The 21,763-nt window shown below is 42.5% G+C and overlaps 1 protein-coding gene across 1 annotated transcript; it reads right to left on the bottom strand.

The window, feature by feature from the left end:
* Nucleotides 1-1,947: 1,947 nt before the first annotated feature.
* On the bottom strand, nucleotides 1,948-15,539 carry chpt1 (choline phosphotransferase 1). Its single transcript, XM_006633130.3, has 9 exons — nucleotides 14,985-15,539; nucleotides 11,150-11,297; nucleotides 10,030-10,171; nucleotides 8,406-8,490; nucleotides 6,808-6,939; nucleotides 6,078-6,236; nucleotides 5,339-5,464; nucleotides 4,422-4,517; nucleotides 1,948-2,230 (listed from the first exon to the last, which is right to left on the bottom strand). Exons 1-9 carry the CDS (start codon nucleotides 15,222-15,224, stop codon nucleotides 2,183-2,185), a joined length of 1,176 nt encoding a protein of 391 aa, XP_006633193.2. The 5' UTR covers nucleotides 15,225-15,539; the 3' UTR covers nucleotides 1,948-2,182.
* Between the last annotated feature and the right edge of the window lie 6,224 nt (nucleotides 15,540-21,763).

Raw genomic sequence — 21,763 nt, 5'->3', positions numbered from 1 at the left:
GACTGACACCTTGCAGTACACACAATGAAAGCAGTCATCTAAACCTTTTACTACCTGTTTAGCATGTAACTTATTCCTCTTGAATGTTGTGAAACTTTTAAAAAATATGCACAAACCTTCATTCTTTTCTTACTGCGGTCACTTTTACAATGTGTTTTGCTGATCACCATTTTCAAGGTTTATCTCCTCTTCTGTATGCAACTATTTCATAAGCAAGTCATACTCTGGTCATTTATTACAATGTACCAATGTTGGTTCTTTGACCTTCCCCATGCTGATGGACAAAAGGTGTTTCTGCGCGTTTCTTTATTTTTATACCCTAGCGAAACAGGAAATCACTAAAGTACACACTAGTCCCTTAAGAAAAAATTGAACTCAAACAAGTATACATCATTTTTTCAGATGTGTTTGATTGTATCTGAATGGATCCTGAAGGGTGCCAATAATTTTGGCACCTATGTTTTTCAGATAAAACAGCATTACTCGTTAACAATTGAACCTTGAAATGAAAAAAAGGACATGTATTCCCCCAACATGAGTATTAAGTATCTGTCATTAGCTGTGTGGTTTATTTTGACTTTTGTCAACATACTGTAGCAAGGCGTGCCAATAATTCCGGAGTCCACTGTATGTTGCTTATTTGTTAATGGATTTATGTTGTGTTAGATGTATTGTGTCGTGTCTTTTACTGCCTGCAAACAAATTTCCCATCCGGGAAAGTAAGTATCCTTCCCCACCCCAGAGATGAACAGGCGCACATAGGTTTGGTCTAAGCGTTGCCTGTGAAATACAGCAGTTCCTGTTGACAGCTTTCCTGTTAGTCGACTATTTCTTCTGACCTTTGCCTTTTCCTACTGCACGTAGATATGTGCTTATCAAGAGACTGGTATGGCCCTATTTACATCTCGGCGTGTGCCTGTTCATGAAAAATAAAGTCAGCAGGCTGTTAATTTGGTGGTTTGTTTGGTTCTGAAATTTGAGTGCAACAATAAAGTCAAAAATCTTTTTTGGCAAGTCTAGAACAGCTGATTTTTTTTTTTAATTGTGACCCACTAACGGTAGTGTTAATTTTCAATTGCTTTATCCCCTCAGTCTCTTGTAGGACTTGAGCACATGCCTCTTCCCCTTTTACTGGGGACAAAGAATGATGTTTTTTTAAAGCTAGTTGCACAATTAAAGCTGCTTCTAGTTTCGTCTTTGAGTTAAGACAACAGCTGCTTCCTTCCAGTGGGCCTCTGCTTATTGTATTGTTCTGTTGTTCTACCTTATACTAATGAAGTTTGCCAGAACTTTGGGAGTAAGGATAGATCCTAATCTCGCACTCTTCAGCTCACCCCCCCGTGTATAACTCTCTCAGCCAGGGATTCACGTTATCCTCCCACCTCCCCCCCCGCCGCAGCTCCTCAGCTCATTCCTCACAAGAGTGAGTCTTATCCTCACAGTTGGGCTGCCACTCCCTCAGCTGGGTGAAGCCAGGTTACGTGCTCCTTCACTCATGAGCACTTAACCGAACTGCTGAAGAACTGGTTCTGTTGCCCTGTTTATTGGAGGGGGAGAGGGGCCCATTGGACATCTAACCAACAGTCACCCCCAGCAGATCCTTCAGACTGAACAGTGAAACATCATCCGGAGGCACAAATGGAAATATGTAGAAACACATTTAAAACTTAAGAGACAGGAGGTGGGCTGAGGGGTTGTGGGAGGCTGGAACAAGCTACCCAGCCATGTTGATGAAGCCTCCCTCTATCACATTCATTAGGACCTAACTGAACTACTGAACAGGTCTTTTCAAATTGGGCTTCGTTTTACATCAAGCTCCAAATGAACAAGGAGTGGCTTTGGGTTTTCAAGCCAGAAAGCATTGTTGATGGGAACCCAGCCTGAACGCCGAACTGAAAGGTCTTGCGTTGCAGAAGAAAAGCATGATGGACACAGTAAGTAAAAGGCTTCATTGCATGTATATATATTTATAACAAAAATAAAATGTGTAAACAAAGAATATATAACATTTTGTAGGTAAGAAAATTCAGTGTAACCAATGCTCCACTTCACACCCAGCTCAGCTCTTTGCCAAAGGAGGGTTTCTCTGCTGAAGGCTGTGAACTGCCACTGTGCACACACTGCGCTCAGTATTGTAAGGTGGGCTTTCCCTGTTCCGCCACCACAGTGCTCACAAACCTCTTCAGTCCGTGATATTCTGAGGAGCCACAGCAATGGAAATACCTTCATCCTACGTGATATAATAGTTAAAATGTTAATATTCATTTTCACGGCTGGCCATTCGTTCACGGTGTTAAATGTTAGTATAAATGTGCTTTCAGATTATGTTAATGTCCAGTGTTAGCATTATGGAGTTAAATTAGAAACACCCAACACCTTTTTAAACACAGTTACTACTTCCGTTAATAAAAATCTGGTTTTAATCACGTCTAAACTATATACTAGAAAAGTAATAAAATGCAGTCATGTTGCATCTGTGAATTCCTTCTTTAACTGTGGACTTCTGCACATGAAGAAGGGAGGCTGAAGTATTTACTCCTGCTTGTCACGTACGTTCCTGGTGTATTATAAGGGAGAAATGTGGAGAAAAATACCAAGTGATTTTTTTGGTCTGATATGACATATTAAAACAATAAATGGGTTCATAATTTATGTACCATTCAAATATCTCAAAATGTTTTCCTCCGTTTTCTTATATAGTGCTAAATGTAAAGATTGCTTTAAGAACACAGTTGAACTCACACTAATTTCAGTTTATTCAAAACAATAGTGCAATTTTTAATTAGAAAAACAGCTATTTCTCCACCAACTTTAAAATTCACAAAGCACTAGTTGCATTTTTAAGTGATCTCCTCTCCCTTTGATCATCCTACTATAAAAAAACAGTAACAATTCTTAAAACGCTCACCAGGATGCAGAATAAGAAAAGTACTTGTTCTAGTCTAGGCACTATTTTCACGTACAGATTATAACTGACAAAGTATCACAGAATAAAACTATTTGATCATTATTGGTCTTTTGAATGAAACACCGATTACCACAAACCTTCAAAATTTTTAAAGTATTATACATTTGAAAAATGATTAATTTCAGAAATAATATGAAGTTCTAACCTGCCCGTTTAATAAATATTGCTTTTATTTACATTTTTGGTAATTATAAATACTATAATGTACTGAATAGTCTTGCAAAAATTGTGAAAAAGGTTAGTGTTCACTTCAGCTGCTTCTTATGTCGAAATGCTCAGTAAAAACAAGAGGAGCTTAAGGCTGTTAAACTGATCCTCGTTCAGTTCAGGTTTGTGCATCGTGCCCTTCAGGAGGAGGTGTCCCGGTCTGTGAAACAGCCACATGGCAGCTCCTCTTCAATGTAACCAGTGACAGGCACACCTGAGCTCCAGGCTGCTCCTGCATTTGGGGATGAGACTTTCCTCACTGCAGGAACCGGGAATGGTTTTATAAAAAAGGTTTCAAGTGAGGCCCTAGAGGTGTCTGCCACTGGTTCGAACATTAAAACAGAGCCCTGGTCCCCTTCCGTGCTGCAATCCTGCTCTTTAAAATCAGGCAAATCTTTAAAATCTCCACCAGAAGCTATTTCATTGCAATGCATCTTTTTTTTTTTAATTTCACTAATTTGGCAATTGTGCCCAATTACAGGCATCTGAAATTTTAAGATTAAAGAAGACTGCCATTTAATTTAGAGCCACGATTTTGTTTTAAAAATGGAGACTGAACATTGATAAAAAAATATTTTTTCCTTAGAGAAAGTTTTGCAGATGAGCTAAAGAATTTTATCTACATTTACATACTGAAAATTATAAACACACCCTTATGTTTCTTAATTTATTTTCAGCTTGCTGAAAAAGATAACCTTCCTTTGATGTAGAACGTTTACTGGTATACTCTGCATCAGAAGGACTGTATTAAATGCAAAAGCGTACACCAACAGTAAGGAGTCCCTGTGACTGAAAACATGCTAAACCTTGACAGAGCACAATATCAAGCCCCGTCTCCTCTCTCCATTCAGCTTAGACTCCTTTCCTTCTCCTTGGTTTGACCTGGCTCTGAATCTCTGCTTGTGTCTGTTATAGTCCTACCTCTGTATATCTGTATGATGCCAATAGCTGGAATGTTGCCATAATTTCCAGTATGATACAAACAATATCCATCCAGTGGAGAAAGAATCAGAATAATTAAATTAGTTAATCCAATTACTTTAGCCAATTAGATTATGAATTCAGCAATAGCTGTAAGTGAGATCATCCAGTCAGTAATCTAATCACAACTGCTAACATCCAGGTGGATCAGATTTTCAACTGGGGGGTCTTGGTGAACTGCTGCTACGAGGGGGACCTCGCCGGTGCTACTCTCCTCCCTCGGGGCGAGCAGTCAGTCGTGGTGGTTGTGAACCTGTGGGGAGACCTGGGGCACGATGCTGAAGACGTGTATCCGCAGGTGGGCTGCTATCTGCAGGCACACCCCTGTGCAGTACCTCGTCAGCTCTGCCACCGAGATGACCTGCACCAGCGGGGGAGATCAGAAATACAAACAAGTGGTCGATGAGCAGCTTTCACAGATAAGATGATAGGACAGGGGAGTCTGTCTGTATTTAAAACTGAACTTTTGCATTACATTTGTCATAGCAATGAGTACTAACCATGAATGCATGTACATCTGTGACACGAGCTCTGCAGCACTTGGCAGGTGTGGTGTGGTACTGTGTGCCAGTTTATAAAGACTGGACCAGCATGTTCTCTGGTCTGAGTCTCTGAGCTCTAGATGCTAAGTGCTGTCCCAGCTCGTCTCACAACTGTCTAAGAGGGCTCAAGTCTGGCCCTCAAGTCTGTGGCCCTAACTCTCATCCCTCCAGGAGAGCTGCTGTTACAAGGCCCCTGCAATAAGGCGGTGGCTGTCCTGCTGGAAGACTGCTGTGTCACGATGAGTCAGCAGGAGGAGCAGCCAGTCACCACTCAGTACAAGTGCAGCTCTGTAGCAGCCAGACACGCCTGGCCCGACTGATTACTTATTATATTGTTTGTACATTAGAATATGTAGTATATTGTTCTGCCTGTCTGTGCCACCTTAGGTCCATCAGGGAGGTCTGCATAAAACTGAGTCATCACTAAAGAGGACTGGCTCCACTGCTTAAGACACCTCCTGAGGTGACTTAGGCCAGTTGTTTTTTATCATCATGGTACAAAGACAATCTTCTTTTAATAGAGCATATGTTCCTTTCTTTCATTGATGGTCAGTCGAACATAGTTTATTCTTCTATAAACACACAGGATGAGAGCTGTTTCTTTTGATGCTCAGTACACCCTCTGTTGTACTCCACTCACCAGTGCTATCCAAAGAACAATGTACTCGTCGATGAAGCTGTTGAAGTACTGGTTCAGGAACAGCAGGCCTGGCCCAATAAAGGCTGTATCCTGGAGATGTAGCTCACTTTTCGTCATATGAGCAACCTGGCATGATGAAGATAAAATTTTTACGAAGTTCCTATTACAAATAAAGTTAGTTCCTGTTTGATTTTCAGCTGACTATTTTGAATAAATCTAAGAAGAGACATCAATACTGTAATGTCTTTTAATTAATTAAAACTGAACATTAAAAATTATATGTTGTCATTTTAAAATGATGCTTTAAGTTCTAATATAAACATCTAAGAATACACTGTCTTTCCATACCAGTGTATTAAACAATACAAGTTTCCCTTGATAATTTAGTTAGCCCAAATGTAAATACATTCGCACAATTGTACAAACTACATTAGCGTCTAACGTTATAATATAGAAGTGTGGAGCACATCATGTCATTGTTCAGAGAACTGTATACACAATTAATTAATTACTTGGTAATTGCTAGTAATGTTTTACCTTAAAACTATTAAGTTACAAAGAAACATTTAAACATATCGTTTTTCACCATAAGGCCACTATTATTGGCCAAGTGTCAACAACATTCCCATCTTTCATAAATACATCTGTTTTTATCAAGCAGATCACACTGAGACACTAGTTTCTCTACAATCTGTAATGATGTGTGGCTGAGACGACCATCTTAAAACTCCTTACTTACAACGAGCTTATTGGAAATCTTCGCAATCACCAATCCAAATGTTAATATGTACAGGCAAGGATGACGTTCGAAGACCTGGCTGGAAGATTTCTTGAAGATCATGAATGCCAGTGTTAGGATTAATCCTATGGGAAGCCCGGGAGAAAGAACACTAGTGTCCTGTAGGAAAAAAACAGGCGTCAAGTACTATTTAAAATAACTACAGTTAAACTTAAAACTTCCTTGCCTTGGTAGGGAATAAAGGTACTATTTCAGATCTGTTAGGATTCAAACAAACTACATCTGCTATTAGCTATCTGAACCGTGAATTAGCATTTTAGTGTTCAAATGCAGAATAAGAAACCCCCAAATATTCCACACACCTCCTACTACGCGCTGGTTGAAATTTACCTTGGCTTCACAAAAATGATTCTCATCCCTCCATTATGGACAAACGAAACACATTTATTTTATATTAACTGGTTGGGTGAATGGGCTCCTCTTGCAACAGTCTTTGCAGTAAACTGGCAAGTTGACCAGCTCAATTTTTAAAAACAATTCCACAACTTAAATGATCAATTCATGTAATAGCCACTTACACTGCATATAAATCACAGAGCACAGCCACAAACAAAACAAATCCCCAACATTCTGCATTGAGTTAAAGATGGAGCTGACCAACAGCAAGTCACAGTTTCAGGCATACCTGCTGAAACACACAACAGTCAAGAAAAGCCAGGTCATAACTTACTGCAACTGTAGAGCCATTCTTGCCCACGCCGCCACTCAGGATGACCCGGAAGTAATTGGTGCATGAATAGAGAGCCCCGCCCACAATCCCAAGTATGGGCAAGCTTTGGAGTTTCAGTCCTATCACAGGAAGCTTCAAGGAAAATAAAAGTGTGAACCGATATTAACATTACAATGGCTTTACAGAAGCCGTGAACATGCTTCAGCTTAACACTGAAAGAAGCCAATGTCAAATGAAACGGCCTGCGAGGTTACAGCCACCTCCACTTGAAGTCACTTCATGTCTATGACAGATCCATTGCCATGAAGATAATTACCTCGAGTCAATCCCATGTGCAGTTTACTCGAGCTTCCATGGGCAGCACAGAGTGAAAGTGAAACAAAAGTTCTATTTAAATATTTACACTGGAGCACAGTCTTTAGAGTGTTTTATTTACCTAAAAGGAAGCACCTTAGACTGTGTACAGAACCTTACTGCAAACCCCCCCCTTAACAGTAAACGGTACATCTTAAAAAGGGAGATCACAAAATCAACAAAATCAGAGTTCATTAACACACGAATGGAAACGGGGGATTTCAATATTTCAATTAAAAAATGTATTGCTTTCCTATAATATTATGATTGACTCAAAGAAATTCTATTAACGGGACTAGAATCCAACACAAAAGTAAACCTTTAAAACAACCTTAAGAATAATCTTTTGATATGTAAAGGCATGGATGGATTTCTCTCTCTGAAAAACTCCTATTAATAATTCTGCACCTTTTTGGAGGCTGATGCATTTTGGGATTATAGAGTTCTAATTGATTGAAAGCAGAAGATTCTGCAGAGTCTTCAGTTTAATTCTTTGTCTAACAAAAATTCTAAATATAGTATTTATTTTAATTTTGAAAAATTAAAAATTAATTAGTACATGGAGCTTGTATTATGACAAGCAGGAAGAGTCCCAGTAACCTGTTTTCAAATGAAATCAGCAAGACTGTGCAGGAGTTTTGTGTGCTGTGTATTAATTTTAGTTTTCACAGACAGAAAATTGTTTCAGAGGGGTCAGAGATCCATCCAAATGATTCATTCTTCTTTACACAGAAGTAGTATTGGTGAGCAGTAACATACTATGTCATTTTGATTTGCTACATGCAGCTCTGCTCAAAGGTAAAAAGTTCAAAGGTTAACTGAATCATGTGATGCAAGTAGAAGAGCTTAAGTGTGGAGCCCTCGTGGCTTTGCTAATTAAATCCCTTTTCAAACAAATAGTGGTCTGTTGAGGGATGTTTGGAACCAGTCTGCCATTAACCACCACACTGAATTCAAAAGGTAGATCTCGGGAAGGTTTAAAGCAAGTCGGAGAGGTGAATCTAAAATTCACAGCATGACATAGAAGGCCTTAATGTCATCACTCATCAACAGTGTGAAAACAAGCCTTCACATTCTCCAAAATTCATACTCAACAGTTCAAGTAGCTGCTCTTAAGATGGATTTGATCCGCCAGCAAGATAAAATAATCTGAACGGAAACGCTCAGGTACATTACGGCACAGAACAAGCCCTGAACATTTTCTTACGTCTAACTGTTAAGATCAACTGTTAAAACTTCACTACCTGGGTCTCCCACAGACTGACTCCGCCAAAGGCTGACATCAGGTACATAATGATTATAGCAGTCTGGCATTCCGTCACATCAACTCTGGAAGCAAAAAAAATAAACTTGAGATTAGAGAATACAATAACATATTGTCTCTATTATCTATGGCACAGAAAGTCCAGTATTCGCATCACAGTTTTATTACATGTGGATGTACGCCTTCTTGTATTATGTCTTGAATTGTGTTAATGTAAAAACGAAAAGGTAACAAAACGTTCAATGGCGCCTCACAATAAAAACCATCTTTGACCACTCTGTCATTAGAATGTTCTTACACTCTCCACACCCAAAGACCAGCAGTATTACAGTCTGGATTCCACTCAGCTCATTCAGGTGGGGCTGCCCGACGTCTAACTGTTACTGTACTGCCAGCGGCCAGCAGCAGAAGAGTGCCAACAACAGCTCACAGAACCTGACATCAGTGGCTGAAATGGTTTCCAAGACCAAGGTCTGGGAGATGGAAACATGGCAGGAAACAGGCAGGTCTGTTCGGACAGCTCCTGCAGTGCTGCGTCTACGCCCGCTTCCTGGAAGACAGATCACGGAACGAGCAACCTGCCGCACACACGGCCGATACCCTGCTGACAACACAGCCTGCAAACCACCTCGTATTTCCGACACCTCCGTACACTCGGGTGGCTTGGTGAGGTCGGCAAAAAAAGGCTCTCATTCTTCTTACAAACACGACCCTTCACGGAGCCTACTAGGTAAAAAAATCACGCTTGCTCAGAGGGCAGTGCGTTTCGCAACTTCTAATTCTGATGACGCAGTCCACAGAGGAGGACTGGAGTCAGCGCTGTGAGACCACGAGACCAGCGATGCCAGCCCTCCGCAGGGCAGGATGATGCTCAGCTCTCTCGCTTCAGCGGACAGAATGCCACTCAGCTGCTCTGAAGGAGCAGACAGAGCTGTGGGCACTGTGTGTCTTTGTGCAGAGGCTGCCTGGCTTAACCCGAGTGCGTGTGTGCTACAAGCCCGCTCAAAGACATTCCTCGGCTGTCAGGCTCATCGGACCATCGCCCACGGCAGCCTTCTCCGTTCTCGAAGCATCTAACCTGTCTCGCGGAACGAAGAATAATCACGTGCCCAGCTATGAGGCCGCCCTCCTCGACCGGGTTTTTCCACACTCCGTGCCAAGGACAGGGGGCGCAGGCACACAAAAGAAAAGTTTAATTACTTGAGGATTTTCTTCCATCCAAAAATAATCTGCCCTTTGTTACATCACTGCCAGAGTCCGAGTCATTTTGCGAGACATCTGTGACTGACCAGATGCCTTTTAATTTTTATTTTAGGCTGAGGAGCACCTATGCCAGCTTACTGATTTAACGCCACAAGACAGGGGTCTAGATGACCCCACCCCTGCTGCAGGGCGAAGGGTCAATGCACTATTCCATCGAGGGGAAGAGAAACACTGCTCTCAATCAATGAAGTGGTGAAACCAAAACCAGACTGGCTTCTCTATGTGGAGCGTGGACTCCAGTAATGTCTCGACACGCTGATGTTTGCAGAAGTGTGAGCAGAGACGCCCCTCAGGGACCAAACATCCCCACCCCCCGCGCTCTGAACAAAGGGCTTGCTTACAATCCGAACTGCAATGTTCCCGAAACGTAGGTCTGCCAGTGGGCACAGTAGAACATGAACATGCCGATGAACCCGCAGAAGAACATCCAGTTGGGGTAACCACCGATGCCCACTGCGACGCATGTTCCCACCGCCACAAAAACTGCAAAAAAACCCACAAAAAACACAATGAAGACTTAGTGCAGTGCAATTTTGATCATTTAAACTTGTAAACATTCAACAATCATTGAACATTTCAAGCAGATTCCCGATTTATTTACTGTCAAAGCTATGTAACATATTTAGACTCACAAAATGCACCATTATCTTGCAGTTACGCTCCTAAAATACTTTAACATATTAACTTACCATTAGGTACAGCTCTTCCTGCAATGTCACCACTGAACTACAATGCAAAAATCAAGTTGTCCAAGAAAAACTCAGGTTTTCCTCAAAGCTCTATGTCCAGGAACATTTTAAAACTAGAAGTTGCACAGGAGCCCTACCCAATGATTATACTGCACTGACCTCGCCGACATCGAATGCTCATTACGTACCTTACCAGTGTTTGGCAAACAGCGAAGCTGTAATGTTAGGCCGAGCTGGGTCAATCTTCAATATCAAGGACAAACCCACCTTATTCACCAGGAAAGAAAGGGTTCCATTTCTGGCAGTGAGCTGCCGGGATACACTTTCAACTCAGAAACCCCATCTCAAGCAATTTGTGCAGACAAGTGTATTACAGGAGAAAGGATGTAATTAAGTTCATATGATTCTGCTTGAGCTGATTAATTGATGTGAATTCTCTCGCTGGAAGCTCCGATAGGAAACGGGACAGCTCACATCCAATTCATCTTGGAAGGGTATGACAAAGTATTGTGACCTCTGACCTGTCTCGGAAACCAGCCATGCACAAGACGCCCGTTCTGTTTTTAATAAGGCACTAGCCATCTCTAGAACTGCTGTCTGAAGACGGGCCCGACACCACCTACACACAGCGCTCGTTTTCTGCTGGAAAGGACCGCAGCCTGGAAGGAGGCTTTTTTTTTTTTTACTTTCTCAGGTGAAGGCGCAGCGCCAGCTCTGTGAGCAGACAGCTAGCTGCAGTTCTCCCGAAGCTGAAAGGCGAGAGCGAGGTTACCTGTGGAGACAGCGTCACAGCCATGGTCGAAGAGCTCTCCCAGCGCCGAGCTGCTGTTCGTCCGCCGCGCCTGTTTCCCGTCGATGGCATCTAGCGACTGGTAGACGAAAAGGCCTAAGGCGCTGAGCAGGAATATCCATCCCGGGGCCTGAAATGACAAGAGACACCGCTGCACAAAGGAAACATCCCATGAGCCCCAGGGGGACAGGCCCCACCCCACATTCAAGACCTGCAAAACCCCCGGAGTCCCAGGATTCCTGGGGGAGAATAAAAGTGTTTCCGTTTGCACAGGTATCACAAAACAGCCACTCCTCAACACGGCTTCGCCCTGAAAGGGGAGGACCATGTGGCTCAGCAGGGCTGAGGACAGCACCGGGAGCACCAGGGCCCAGGGTTCGATCCCTGTGTGTGGTCCCATTGGGGAATGGGAGGCTCTGTGCCCGGCCCTGACAGAAATGCCTCCGGAACCTGCTGTCCCTCTGCCTGACACCAGCACTCATTCTCCTGAACATGGATGTTGAAAAGTTCTGAAGTTCTGAACAGGCAGCTGACGATGCCTTAGGGAGAACTGTCAGCACACCAGCGCTCGTGCAGAATGGGGACAGGTCTCTAAAGCCCATGTTCTTTGGGACTCTGAGTACTTGTGCCAGACCTTCCTGTCCCCTCGCAGGCAGAATTTCATTACCTTACCTCTCAGGTCCGAAGTACAAAACAGCCTGACTTCAAAGTGCACCTGTGTCGGACAGGAGGTCATGAAATTTCTAGTGCCAGCAGGAAGGGATTTTTTTTTACACCGTTTAGAATAGGGACACTTAACCTTCCTTCGCTGTTCGCCAAGCAGCCACTGTTTTGTCCTTGAATTTAACTTCCCAAATAAGTACAGCAGGAAATTATACGTTTCACTCTGTTCAATCTGACAGTGATTGTTATCTGTGGGCAGTGGAGAAATTGATGAAATTCTCCATTTCCTTACGCAAGTTGAAATTGTAAATAACCACAAACTCGAAAACAAGTCCCTAAAAAGCCACCATCTGCTTGCTACAGTGGAAAATTGAACCACACAAGAAAAACAAGTGTAACTGGAGAAGTCTCTGGGTAACAAACCTTTTATAATGGACCACTTATCACAGTACACAGATCTCATTGTACTGCCCAGCTAGAAAAACCTGTTTCACTGCTCTTTGTAGGATCCACACTACAATACTACGCTTAAAATCATTATTAAAAGGAGATACTTCTCTCGCCACATGTGCAGAAGCCATCACACCGTGTCAGTTTTGTCATGATGAAAGGTTTTTTTTTCTGATTTTGCCATTTTGTAGTTAACATCCTGTTATCTGACATACATTACCAAATGTAAGTCAAACAGATACAAACATTCCTTTGTTCCACTTTCCATTAAAGCTGTCAATGCAAATGTCAAGGATAAACACAATTTTGACCCTTACCACCCACTTGAGTGCGATATGTTTTGTGATGTGTTATAAATGTTACATGGTGTTATGTGGTATACTGTACATGTGCAATAGAGTGATGTGCAATGTGTTTCTTATTTTTTGTAATAGAATGACATGCAATGTTTTTCTTTTCTTCTTTTTTTTTTTGTTTGCATTCCATTTAAATGTACATGAGTGCCGTGTGTCCATAAAAAAAAATCCCTCAGGGGACAATAAAATCTTATCTTACGACATAGATGTTCGAGTGAGGAGCGCAGTCCGTCTGTGTTGGCCGCAGAGGAACAGGACAAGTTTACTTCGACAGTGAAAAAGAGAAAGAAGAAACCCTTTCTTGGCTGTTGAGCCTTCTTCAGCTGTGTCTGCCTCTTCAGGGTGGACTTCACCTTCACGTGTTCCAGCAGAGTACCTATACTCCCAAAACATCCCCTCCCTTGGCCTTACAGTGGAGAAGAAAAACTCCTCATTTGCCTCTCCAGCCATTCATTATTTGGGTTACAAGTATGAAAACAAATACCTGCTTCCTGCGTACACAGAAAGCACATACACTCATTACTAAGTACACCTGCAAAAGCACACCCTGCCTGATTAACTACTTAACTCCTACTAAAGCCTTAATACCACGTCCTGACTAATACTTTGAGCTTTATAGTGGATTCCTTTCATCTGCGTTGAAATAAGCACTGAAATAAACGAACATGTAAAAATAAGAGCTAAACCTTGACTAAACTGATATTGCCGCAGAGTTAACATGTAAGTCCTGACAGTCCTATATTTGTTTTAAATAAGAGCCTCCAGAATATTTTTCCCTTTCGCAGGAATCAGCTGTGCACTGTTCCTTTTATAGCTGAACACCTCACGAGTGGGAGGCAGTACCGATGTGACTGAGGCGACGTTTTTTAAAAAACAAAATGGATAACTGCAAGCGCACAAGGGACGCAAAAAACACAAATTCCAAGAGATACTGTGCTTCATTTTTTCTCAATCACAGAGGACTGCTGTCTGTGGGGAACCCAGTCTTGGTGTCGGTGAGGTGGGGAATTGCAGGCTGGAAGAGACAACTTGAACGCCCTTCACTTGCAGTGGGTGTGCTGGTCACCTGTCACTGGCCACTGAGGAAGGTAGCTAAGCCCCGAGAGGGAGAGAAGGGAGAGAGACAGGGGCACCCGCCAGGGCTGACACCAGATCAAAGAGACAGGATACAGGACAGGGATTTCTATCCCGTTTTTAGCGAGGGAAAAGGCAGAAGAGGGTGAGCCTGGAGGAGAAACAGTAAGGGTCACTAAATCAGTCCACTCCTGGAATGGGGAACGTTAGTGTCGTACAATATCGGCGTGGTAATGAAGCAGCAATACGAATTTATTGAAGGTTGAGAGCTCATTTGAAGCAGTGACTTTGGTTCAGTTTCAGGCCAGGTGTACAATCCTGTCACGTCTCTGTCCTGGGATCGCAGGGTCGATGGCAACCACAGCTACAGGAACAGAAACAGACACTGGGCATCTTATCACTGCAGACCCTTGAACTGCTACGTTGCTCCTGTGTGCGTAGGAGGGCTGCAGCTCACAGTTTAGATCAGAGCTCACGAACTCGGGTAACTCCCAAAGGCAAACGCCCTCTGCTTTTTCTTTTTTCTTTTTTGCACCATTCAGACTCCGTCACCTTAGGATTTAACTGCAGGCCAGCACTATGCCCTACTTCTAACCGGGCTCCGAGGCCTTTAAATAACTGTCTGTTTTGTAAAAGACCCGTTTCTGGTAAGTCCAGTGAATGTCTAAAGAAAATAATTAGGATAATTGTTTAATTGGCTGCTCGGGCAGGAACCCGACGGCCCTGTCTTAGACGAACAAAACAACATTGTCCTCACTCCTTTAACTTGTATCCCACAGTGTCCCGCAACTGCAGAAAGAAGATATTCGGACTCTCATTCAAACACTTCCTAAACTGAAGGGCCTCTTTTAAACCCAGCAGACGCCTCGTCACGGGATGCCCCCTTCTCCAGTTACACCCCCGAAACGCCACCAACAGAAAGCGCAAGGAAACGGGGCGAGGGCACGACCTCGGTTTTCGCCAGGCCGAGCTAGAAAGCGTTGTTTCACAGGAGAGGAAAAAAATAAAATGAGCTGACGAGCGTTTGCACTTCGTAAAAACCAAGGCAGTCACACACACACACCACCAGTTGCCCCGAAAGTTACAAACAAAACAAACAAAAAAAAACACACACACACGGCTTGGCTGCGGCTCTGCGGTCAGGAGATTCAAAGTCTCGTTTTGCCCCAGAGGGCTGGAAATAACACGACTCATCACGGCAGCTGAGACACATGCACCCCTCGACGGGGGGGGGTTAGGGTGCAAGCGTTATCGGGGTCGGCTTGCGGGCTCACCTCCTCCGTGGCCGTGGGGCAGTAGTAGACGAGGATCACGGTGGTGGCGACGTTCACCAGCAGCCCGGCGATGGTGAGGGTGTTGGGGGCCACCCGCGGGGAGACCTGCTGCACCAGCCAGCTCCAGTAGACCTGGAAGGGCGGCTCGAACAGCGAGCGCCCCGCCGCGCTGTACTTGTGCTCCTCCAGGCGCTTCAGCTGCGGCGCCGAGAGGGGCTCCGGCCACGGGCAGGCCGGCATGGCTGCGGCGCTGCTCGGCTTGGACGGGCGGCGGCGCCGGGCTCTGCTCTGCGGGCTGGCGGGCGGTGCTGTAGCTCTCTCGCTTTTCCTAACCCCCCCTCCTCCACCACCACCACCACCACTACTACCCTTTTGCGCCCGATTTATAAAGTCATCCTTTTCCCCCCTCTGTGGTTCGGCACGACGCAAACGCAGAGCCTGAACTCGCAGAGCGCAGTCTTGGGTTAGTTTTTTTTTTTCTTTCCTTGTTGTGTTATCTTGTTGTTGGCTCGGTCAGGAAACGGCAGCCCGGAAATCGAGCGCAGCCGGGAAATTCAAACAGCTGTGGCAGGCTGAGCCGTGCAGATTGAGCGCAGGAGCGAACAGACACGGCAGCTGGGCGAAAGTTACTGTTGCAGATATAGACCGGCCATCTGTAACATAAGCTACAGACACAACATACTGAATGAGCGCTTCGCAAACTTCGGAGAGTAGCCATCGACAAATGTTACTGCTTTCAAAGAGTATTTATACACAGTACTCTCCATGTACTGTATACACACTACACGAGGCCAGCAACAGCGCATAATAAATTAATCATTTGTTGCTTAAGTCTCCGTGAGGCTGAACGGTGCTTGGCCACAACAACATAACTACTCATTGCTAGGTGTAATAAAATCATGGGAAAACTGCAATAATACCCATCACATTTGTGGTAGTTGTATTGTGATTGCTAGGTTAAGGTGTCTCTTTTTTTAATGTCAGTAAGAACGGTGAAGATATGTTGGACTTTTTATTTTCTTTAAAGCAAATATTACATGCAGATATAATCTATAGCAATGTCTGGAACTGCTGGAGCAATCAGAGTATATCACAAAAAAAAAACTTTAAAAAGAAGTGCTACATGAGTGTATGCAGTAGTATAGAGGAGTACACGAGTGTATGCAGTAGTATACTGGAGTACACGAGTGTATGGAGTAGTATAGAGGAGTACTCAAATTTATGCAGATGTATACAGAAGTACAAGAGTGTATGCAGTAGTATACAGGAGTACACATGAGTGTATGCAGTAGTATACTGGAGTACACGAGTGTATGCAGTAGTATACTGGAGTACACATGAGTGTATGCAGTAGTATACAGGAGTACACGAGTGTATGCAGTAGTGTACAGGAGTATATGAGTGTATGCAGTAGTATACAGGAGTACATGAGTGTATGCAGTAGTATACAGGAGTACACGAGTGTATGCAGTAGTATACAGGAGTACACATGAGTGTATGCAGTAGTATACTGGAGTACACGAGTGTATGCAGTAGTATACTGGAGTACACGAGTGTATGCAGTAGTATACTGGAGTACATGAGTGTATGCAGTAGTATACAGGAGTACACAAGTGTATGCAGTAGTGTACAGGAATACATGAGTGTATGCAGTAGTATACTGGAGTACACATGAGTGTATGCAGTAGTATACTGGAGTACACATGAGTGTATGCAGTAGTATACTGGAGTACACATGAGTGTATGCAGTAGTATACAGGAGTACACAAGTGTATGCAGTAGTGTACAGGAGTATATGAGTGTATTTAGTAGTATACAAGAGTACATGAGTGTATGCAGTAGTGTACAGGAGTATATGAGTGTATGCAGTAGTATACAGGAGTACATGAGTGTATGCAGTAGTATACAGGAGTACACGAGTGTATGGAGTAGTATACTGGAGTACACGAGTGTATGCAGTAGTATACAGGAGTACACATGAGTGTATGCAGTAGTATACTGGAGTACACGAGTGTATGCAGTAGTATACTGGAGTACACGAGTGTATGCAGTAGTATACTGGAGTATATGAGTGTATGCAGTAGTATACAGGAGTACACAAGTGTATGCAGTAGTGTACAGGAATACATGAGTGTATGCAGTAGTGTACAGGAATACATGAGTGTATGTAGTAGTATACTGGAGTACACATGAGTGTATGCAGTAGTATACTGGAGTACACGAGTGTATGCAGTAGTATAGAGGAGTACTCAAATTTATGCAGATGTATACAGAAGTACAAGAGTGTATGCAGTAGTATACTGGAGTACACGAGTGTATGCAGTAGTATATGAGTTCGGGGTTGTATCAGTTGTTTCCACAGCAGCAACATCATGTTTGTAATATGGTGATCAAAATTCTCTACTGTGTCCTAAATGAGATTTTACCAGTGAGAGTATAGCCTATAATATAACTGTAAAATCAGAGTACAGAGTGTCGCCTTTAGTTATGGTTACCTTGTGACAAAAATATTCCCCTGAGTCAAGTATTTTAGTCAAATACTGTCAATCAAAATAACTGACAGGGTTTTACTTTTTTTTTTCCCCCAGAGCCGACTTTGATCTTAGTTTGCCGGAAGTAATTATAAACATATGACGATGTCGTTCTTTCTAGAGGCACAACATAGGTGGAAAATAAAAGTATGTCAATTATTTGTCATATAAACCATAGTTTTCGGACTTGAATGCATTGATTTTTCATTTTAAAGGGGACGAAAGTGGAGCAAATCTTGGGCTGGTGCAGAGGGCTTTGGAAAGAAGCTATAGAGAGACTGGGCCTGAGGTGTTCAGATTCAGAAAGTGTTTGACATGTTCAGCTCTGAACTTACTGTAAACTCAGAATAAATCGCACAACCTGAGGGCACAAAGTGATGACAGTTCTGTAATATAGTGTAGTGGCTGATGAGTATCACTGAGTTCAAGGCTGAGAATGAGATGGAACTTGCACAGAGGTTTGTGGGTGTGTAGAATAATTTGCTCACCTGGTTACTCACTCCTACCTCGCCCCCCTGCTTTATAACTCACACGGGACAACAACCCCCTGAAGCTGCTGTTCTCCTTTCCTCTGTCCCAGTGGGTGAACCACACACCTGCCAACACTTGGACAGCACCTTCGCTGCCCACCTGCTCGCAGTCCACATTCAGATCAAGTCATTTATCTTTACTTTTCTTGTTTGTCTTAGCCATCATTTATGGGACATCATTTTATTAATATGTATCCTAACTATACGGTATTACTATATTATGTAACTATCTATATTACATTAATCTTATGTATTTATTATTCTTATCTATTTATTATTATGCATTGTACTTAATAAATCCTTTTTAAAAGACTCAAAGCTCTGAACAATTGTACGTGTATCAAACATGTAACAGCAGTAAAGCAAATCACACAGTAATTTTAGGCCATATACAGTAAGACCATGTACAAAACAAAATCATCCATGAAAAGCTATAGTGAAACTTGTATGTCCTTAAGCTAGTTTAAAAACTGTTGACAGTGACACAGTTTCTGATAGACTTAAGCAATGAGTTCCACAATCACGAAGCTGCACGAGAGAAGACTCTTTTGCCCATGGAGTGGAGCCCAGTCTTAAAATAAATAACCTGTTTATGCAGACAGAAGAACCTTAAAACCACTCTAAATTTAACAGTGCGCCAATCCAGTTGACACAGGACAGAAGTTCCACACTGAAGCAGAATAGTTTTAGTTACCACACAAGCTGGATAATTGTGAACATACTAAAGCCTGTTTATTCCCTTAGTAAACACCCCAGTAGATAAGGCATTACAGTCATCGGGATGAACTAAGGGCATGTATCTTTTTTTCAGTATCAGCCTAAATGAGGGATCTTAAATTGGGAAAGTTAAGTAGTGGGGAAAAATATACCCTTATGACATTAGTGACATGAGCATCAAATGACAATACAAAAACAAAAATAACTTCTAACTTCAGCCAAAGGTTTTGTTTCAGCACAGCCATGAGTCAAATACCTTGTGTAGCTGTTTGTAGGAGCAAATAAACATAGACTACAGTTTTATCACACTAAAGCCACTTAAGCTTATATAAATGGTTGTATCCATGTCTTCATATAAGACACACCTTTAAAGAGCAGAAAGAAAAGTATTATCTGATTAGGTTTGCAAGAAAATTTGTGTGTCATCAGATGAGAATAATGGTAAATAGCTAATGTGCTAAATACTAAAGGTCTGAGCACTAAATTCTGTGGAACAGTCTGAGTAACTGAGTCATTGTGAGATTTAAAACAGCCAAGATGTGCAAATATTAGCCAAATAGGAGCTAATCTAACAACAGGTCTCTAACATCCAGTAAAATGCAATATCAGAAGCTACACATTGGTCCAGAGTCAGAATCCATAAGTAAGTCATTAACTACACCAATAAGGTTTGTTTCAGTACATATTATAAAGGTTCAAAGGGCTCATTAGTTGCTAAATAAACTGCAGGTGGGTTTCAGCCACCTATTGCAGAATTTCTGTAAGAAGGGGTAAATTAGAGAAAGGATTGTAGTCATCTATCCCTTATGTTCCAGAGCTGGATTTTCTAATACAGGTGAGACTGTAGCAGACTAGGACTACAGGGAGAAGCCCAGATAGGAGGAATTGATGGACAATTAGGGGTTAATAAAATGGACGAAGAGGAGCAGAACTAGATTTGAGTGAGGGTGTAGGAGTAGGGTTCTTTTAGTAGCGTCATTTTACATTCTCTCATTATAGCTGCCAACTAAGTGACTTTAGTAGCATCCACAGCAGTAAAATGAGAGAATATAAAAATGAAAATGAAAAAGGAGTGGGCATTATTGTCATTACTGCAGGAGCTGAAATCAGCAACTGCTTATTGTTTGTATATATGTCCTGTAACAATTCCCCAAATGCATCACACTGTCCAGTAGATTGGAGAAACCTGTCATCTTAACCAGTTTGCGGGTTGTATGAGGTTTTTGATAACTTTGTACACAGTACATTAGTATTGCAGAGTCGCTAGGTCATTCAGAATAGATCCTGATAAAGGTTGTTTGAGTACTAAATTTCTAATATCTTGATGACTAAGATGAACAGCTTCCTCTGATCCACAAAAGACATGTCTGAGAGAAGATCCAGAAACATGAATTAGCATTAGAATTAGAATTAAGAATGAAATCTTTTCAGTCTTAATAGAAAATAACTCAGTGGGGATGTGTCCAAGGTCTTTGAATTTCAGCCTCCCCAGCATAACAAGGCACAAATGGATTGTAGTAGTGTAAAAAGGGCTATTTTCTTGCAAAGCAAATGTTCTTATGTATCCAGTTTTGTTGATGGAGAAATGGTGTGATTGTTCAAATCAGACATATTTAGTTGTGGGATTGGGCGAACACTCATCGGTCATAGATCCCTTTATTGGTTATTTTTATATCGTGTTTTATTAAACATTATTTTTTACAGTAGTTTCCCTAAAAGGAATAAGCCTATTAACTTTGAAAAGTGATAAAGCGCTTACAAAATACAAATGTCAGCCTGATCCTCGGGCTTTTAATGATATATTACTGTTCTATGTTATGTTTGAATAAACAAATGGGCTGGAGAGCAGAAGCTGCAGTAATCAACAGTGATCAAAAGGTTGGTCACATTTTTACAGTAATTATATAGTGGAGGTAATGATGAACCTTTCCCAGCTCCTGCCAATCCTCTGCCACTAGGGCAGAACGTCTGTTTCTGGTGCAAGACAGGCTTCCTGTTGTTCCTCTGCAGCTCTCAGCAACACAATCGGACCGTTAAATGACTTAATAAGAGTCATTTGAGCTGCTTGATTATTTAGATTATTATTACTCTAAAACAAAGTGAAGCCTACCCTTTTAATGTATGCATCTCATAATTAACCTAATTGTGATTGAAAGTGATTGCAAGTGTTCCAAAGCCCCCTTGGTTGTCCAGTTCAAGATTGCAGACCATCTGGCAGGACAAGGACTGGGGAGCTGTTACGAGCACAGCTGGGATCAATTGATCCTCATTATTCAATCTCCTCTTCCTTCACTATTTAAACCGTCCCTTCACTCCTAGCCCTTGCTCAGTATTAGGAATCTATATTGCCTCCTGAGCTTGCATCATCCTCAAACCTCTGACCACCGACAGGAAGACCCATCTCGCCTCGGATCTTTCGACTACCCTCTTGTCTCGCCTCCTTCAGATTTGTTTGCCTTGCAGCCTTCTCTCCCCGGACTCGGACCTCTAACCTGGAACTACTGGCCACTCTGCTGCCTCACTCTTCTCGGAGTCGTAAGCCATCGGGCTCTCTTAGAGACCTGCACAGGGTTCATAACAACACGTTCGTAACAGGAGCCCTGACAATGGTGTGAGTATGGAGACTCTGCCCTGGAGGCCCTTCACCGATCCCACTACTGTCACCAATACAACACCCATCTGCTCTTTATCCTGAGGGGTGAGACTTCCTCATACATGTACCCTTCACCAATCCCACTCTGCCACCAATACAACACCCTTCCGCTCTTTATCCAGAGGGGTGAGACTTCCTCATACATGTGGCCAGGCTGCTGCTGGGTTACCAAGCAAACATTTTACCAAGTCTTCACTTTATTTAACAAAAATGTATTACTTGTTGGAGTACCCTTTGTTTCTCCTGAATTGTAGTCAGGTTTTCTGAAGGTATTTTTAAACCTTTAGAAAGGTTTTCCGACTTTCTGTGCACACCATTGAACCATACAAACTTGGCATAAAACATAAG

Source organism: Lepisosteus oculatus, chromosome 7 (genome assembly GCF_040954835.1).
Source record: "Lepisosteus oculatus isolate fLepOcu1 chromosome 7, fLepOcu1.hap2, whole genome shotgun sequence".
Lineage (NCBI taxonomy): Eukaryota > Metazoa > Chordata > Actinopteri > Semionotiformes > Lepisosteidae > Lepisosteus > Lepisosteus oculatus.
This window is presented reverse-complemented; position numbering and strand designations above follow the sequence as displayed.